Below are 5,052 nucleotides of genomic sequence, written 5' to 3'. Positions count from 1 at the left end.
GCGTGGAGCGAGTACTAATATGCCAAGGCCTGAGCAGGCTTGGCGAAGTAAGTCATGAGGGCTGAAGAGCCTGATGCCAGAGCCTGGGCAGGCTTGGCAAGGTGAGGTCGTGAGGTCATGGTAGCTGAGAGCTAAGACCGGCCGTATCCCAGCCCCCACGCGAGGCGCACAAGGGAGGATAAGCGGCGCAGCCCAGCCCAAAGAACTGAACATGAGAACAGTGCGAGAAAAACGAGCGAAACTAGAGCAAACTGCAATAAACTCGAAAAACTTCATAGCATGGGGTAGAGGAAGGGGTGACAGCCAAGGAAGTAGAAAAGGCTGACAGCCAAACACCAAGGCGAAAAAAGGAAAAAGGTCACGTCCGACCCCTAGCTACGTCTTCTTCCCAGCGCGGAGCTAAGGACTGCCACTGGGACGTGGGTGGGAGCCCGATCTGAGTGCCCGTAGGCAATGCACCGGAGACTCCGAGGCGTGTACAGCCCCAACTCATTATTACGTGAGAGTGTCACGAGCGGAGACCTTCACGGGCACGGAGCCTTGATTATGGATAGAACCTCCTGAGGTGCTGAATGTTCCAGGAATTCTGGATGAGTATCCCATCATGCGTCTCCAGGCGCACAGCGCCAGGCCTAGAGACACGGGCGATTCTGAACGGGCCGTCCCACATAGGCGAGAGCTTGTGTAGCCCTTCCCTGGAGAGGACCCGCCTCAGGACCAAGTCACCAACTTCCAATGTTCTCGAGCGGACGCTGCGGCAATGATACCGCCGCAGGGCCTGCTGATATCGCGCTGCCTTGAGCGCAGCTCCGCGGCGGCCCTCCTCGCCGAGCACGAGGTCCATCCGCCAGGCGGCGTCCTGGCGTTCCTCATCGAAAGCCAAGACCCGTGGGGAGCGACGCTTGACCTCGTGAGGGAGGACGGCCTCCGCACCATAAATGAGAAAGAACGGGGTTTCTCCCGTAGGTTTGGTTGCGGTGGTGCAGATTGACCACAACACAGACTGGAGCTCGTCGTTCCAGCCCCTCCCACAGGCCTCGAGCTTTTTCTTGAAGCTGCGCGTCTTGAGGCCGCGCAGGACCTCTGCGTTGGCGTGTTCGGCCTGCCCATTGCTCCTGGGGTGGGCCACTGAGGTGTAGCAGATCTGCGTTCCAAGGTTAGCACAATATGATCTGAAGAGATTGCTCGTGAACTGCGAACCGTTATCCGTGATGATGCGGTTGGGGACGCCGAAGCGGGTCACGAGGCCCTTGATGAACTTGACTGCCAATCCTGCGGGAATCGTGCGCACCGGCTCCACCTCGGCCCAATTGGTGAACTTATCGACGGCGACATAGAGGAAGCGGTAGCCCCCTGCCGCTCGGGGGAACGGTCCCAGGATGTCCAGCCCCCAGACTGCGAAGGGCCAGGAGAGCGGGATGGTCTGAAGATCTTGTGTTGGCTGATGGATTTGCTTGGCATGGAACTGGCATGCCTCGCAGGCTCGCACGAGCTCCGTGGCGTCATCCAACGCTGTGGGCCAGTAGAAGCCGCTGCGAAAGACCTTGCCCACGAGGGTGCAGGACGACGAATGATGGCCGCAATCCCCTCCATGGATGTCGGCCAGCAGCTCTTGTCCTTGCCTCCTCAAGATGCATTTTAGCGAGACGCCATTAGGACGCCTCCTGTAGAGGTCACCGTCTTGGATGCAGTAGGCCGAGGCCTACCGAGCCACGCATTCTGTGCCTTCCTCCTTCTCCGGCAAGGTGGCGCGCAGTATGTATGCCTTGAGTTCCTCAGTCCAGCAATCTTCCTCAGGTTCGGCGGCGAGCAGCAGGCGGGCTTTGGAGGGCGGTCCACAGGGTGGTGCGCCGACCTCAGGAGCCGTTGGCAGCCCCTCATGCGTGGATGCCAGCTCTGGGGTAGGTGGTGCTGCCGATGGCCTAAGCAATTGCTCCTCGATGACACCTGGTTCCTGCGGCTCTCGTCAGGAGGCCCGCTTGGCGATGTCGTCTGCTTCCTTATTCGTGCCCCTCGGCACGTGCTGCAGCTCCAGTCCTAGGAACCGCTTCTCCATCTTGCGCACCTCCTCCAGATACGCTTCCATGTGTTCGTCCTTGGGCTTGTACTCTTTGTTAGAGAAGTTGACGAGGAGCCGCGAGTCGCCTTTGATGGTGAGACGCTTCACCCCTAGTGCGACCGCGGCCTTGAGCCCGGCGATTAGGCCCTCGTACTCTGCGATGTTGTTGGAGACCTTTTCGCCACGCTGGGAGCGAAGTTGCACAGCGTAGCGGAGCTTGTCCTGAGTGGGTGATACCAGCACGACGCCAGCCCCCGCGCCGAGGCGCGAGAAGGCACCATTGAAATATACTACCCATCTTTCCGGAGTTTCATCGCCCGGGGCCAGCGAGCGGTCCTCGCCAGCCCCCTGGTCCAGAGCGTCGGTCCACTCTGCCACGAAATCAGCCAGCGCTGCCCCCTTGGTGACCCGCGTGGTGCTGAACTCCAGCTAGAATGCCTGCAGCTTGATGTTCCACTCAGCAACCCTCCCGTAGATGTTCGGGCCCCGGAGTACCTTCTCCAGGGGGTAGGCTGAGACGACCTTGATGGGATGGTCTTGAAAATAGTGGCGCAGCTTCCTGGAAGCAATGAGGAGCGCCAGCAGCAGCTTCTGGGGCATGGGGTAGCGCGAGCGAATGTCGCGGAGCACGATGCTGACGAAGTACACGGGATGCTCCATGAGGGTTGGTGATGCGGGATCCTCAGGCGCTTCTGATGGCTCATGAGCTTTACATAGGCCGGTAGGGTCGCCAGACGTTGCGGTCGTGTCGGCTCCGGAGGTTGTGTCGTGAGTCAGCAAAGTTTCGAAGGGCCTCGGGTCGTTCCACGAGCTCTGGTCCCTGACCCTTTCCTCTCGTGGCACTACCAGCGCCGCGCTGGCGGAGTGAGGCGTAGCGGCGAGATAAAGGATCAAGGGCTCCTGAGTCCTTGGCGCCACCATAACCAGCGGGCTGGTGAGGTACTTCTTGAGATCTTGGAAGGCAGCATCGGCCTCCGGAGTCCACTCAAAAGGCCCCTTCCTCTTCATGATCTTGAAGAAGGGGAGGGCGCGCTCGTCGAGCTTCGAGATGAAACGTCCCAAGGACGTCACACATCCCGCAAGTTTCTGCATTTGCTTTAGGGTCGTGGGCGGCTTCATTCTCTCGATGGCTTTGACCTTCTCCGGGTTGGCTTCAATGCCCCGGTGCGAGACCAATAATCCCAGCAGCTTACCCGAGGGGACCCCAAACACACATTTTTCCGGGTTGAGGCATAAGTTCACCTTGCGCAGGTTGGCGAACGTTTCCTCCAAGTCCCCGATAAGGGTCTTGGCCTCCTTGGACTTGACCACGATGTCGTCGACGTAGGCCTCTGCGTTCCTCCCGAGCTAAGGGCCGAGGGTGATATGCATCAACCGCTGGAAGGTGGCGCCTGCATTCCTCAGCCCGAAAGGCATGCAGATGTAGCAATAGGTCCCGCATGGGGTCAGGAACGACGTCTTCTCTATGTCTTGTACTGCCATTTTGATCTGGTGGTAGCCCGAGAAGGCGTCGAGGAAGCAAAGTAGGTCGCACTCGGCTGTTGAGTCCACGATCTGGTTGATGCGAGGGAGAGGGAACGGGTCCTGAGGGCAGAACTTGTTGAGGCTCGTGAAGTCGACGCACATGCGCTCTTTGCCTCCTTTCTTCGGGACAATGACGGGGTTGGCCAACCATTCTGGGTGGCGCACCTCCCAGATAACGCCTGCTTCTTCCAGCTTCCGGACCTCCTGGACGATGAAGGCCTGCTTTTCCGGAGCCTGCCGCCGCGCCTTTTGCTTGATAGGTCGTGCGTTCGGGCACACCGTGAGGTGGTGTTCGATGACGTGCCTAGGCACCCCGACTAGGTTGGTCGCCTTCCATGCGAACACGTCCTTGTTCGCCCTGAGGAAGGCCACCAACGCCTCCTCTTGCTCTGGAAGCATGCTCGCACCGATGGTGAAAGTGGAGCTCGCGTCTCCCTCATCGACGGGTACCTGCTTGGTCTCGGCGCGATCCTGAGAGAAGAGCTGTTTCTTTTTGGCTGGAGCGGCTTCGGCGGCCTCCAGAGCCCCCTCGGCGCTTGGGCGAGCTGCTGCAGCGGCTCGATAAGCGTGCTTGAGGACCTGAAGAGCGGCCTTGGTGTCTCCTTTGATGGTGATGGTGCCACTGCTCCCGGGCATCTTGACGATGTTGTAGCCCGGGTGAGTCGCCGCCATGAACTTGGCCAGGGCCGGGAGACCGAGGATGGCGTTGTAGGGCAGGTGGATAGGCGCGACGTCGAAGTCGATGAGATCGGTCCGGTAATTGGTGTGCGTCCCGAAGGTGACGGGGAGGCGGACCTGCCCGAGCGGGACGGCCGAGCCTGCGACCCTCGAGAAGGGTTTGGTGGGGAGGAGCCGCCCGTAGGCCACCGGCAGACGACCAAAGGCCTCCGCAGAGAGGATGCTGAGCCCAGCGCCGCCGTCGACAAGGGTCCTTGTGATGGCCACCCCGCAGATGGTGGGGGTACATACCGTGGGGAGGATGCATGTGCCGGTTGTAGCTCTGGTGCGGTCGCCGGGGCCGAAGACGATGGCGTGCCCCTGCGCGCCTAGCCCCCGCGGGGCCTCCTGCGGCCGAGCGGCAGCCCCCAGCCGCCGAAGGTGTGATTTAGCGTGACGGGCCGACGCCGGCGCCTGGGATTCTCCGATGATGCAGGCGACCCCGCGGCACGGTGACGCCCCGCCGGTAGCGTCCAGCAGCTTGCCGGGGCGATCCACCCAAGCGTCAAGTCCCGCCGCAGGCGGCCGGTGTCGGAGCATCTCCTGGGCCATTAGAAGTGCCGCCGGCGAGGCCAGGGGAAGCGGGAGTGGCGTAGCGGGCCGCTCCCCAGTGGCCGGGCCGGCGATGGGGTTGTCGATGTGGGGGACGAAGAGCTGTGAGCGGCGCGGTCCGCCGACGCCGCCCGGGCAACGGGAACGGCCCCAGTCTCCGCGCGGATGCAGCAGGCAGGTGTCGCGATGGCGACGTAGGG

The 5,052-nt window shown here is 61.5% G+C and overlaps 1 protein-coding gene across 1 annotated transcript; it reads right to left on the bottom strand.

Moving 5' to 3' along the window:
- Nucleotides 1–1,966: 1,966 nt before the first annotated feature.
- On the bottom strand, nucleotides 1,967–4,852 carry LOC147975791 (uncharacterized). The gene is made up of 4 exons (XM_087520582.1): nucleotides 4,279–4,852; nucleotides 3,536–4,131; nucleotides 2,555–3,406; nucleotides 1,967–2,488 (listed from the first exon to the last, which is right to left on the bottom strand). The coding sequence occupies exons 1-4, from the start codon at nucleotides 4,850–4,852 to the stop codon at nucleotides 1,967–1,969; spliced, it is 2,544 nt and encodes an 847-aa protein (XP_087376708.1).
- Between the last annotated feature and the right edge of the window lie 200 nt (nucleotides 4,853–5,052).

Source organism: Triticum urartu, chromosome 4A (assembly GCF_056163025.1).
Source record: "Triticum urartu cultivar PI428250 chromosome 4A, HENAU_Tu73, whole genome shotgun sequence".
NCBI classification, from domain to species: Eukaryota; Viridiplantae; Streptophyta; class Magnoliopsida; order Poales; family Poaceae; genus Triticum; species Triticum urartu.
This window is presented reverse-complemented; position numbering and strand designations above follow the sequence as displayed.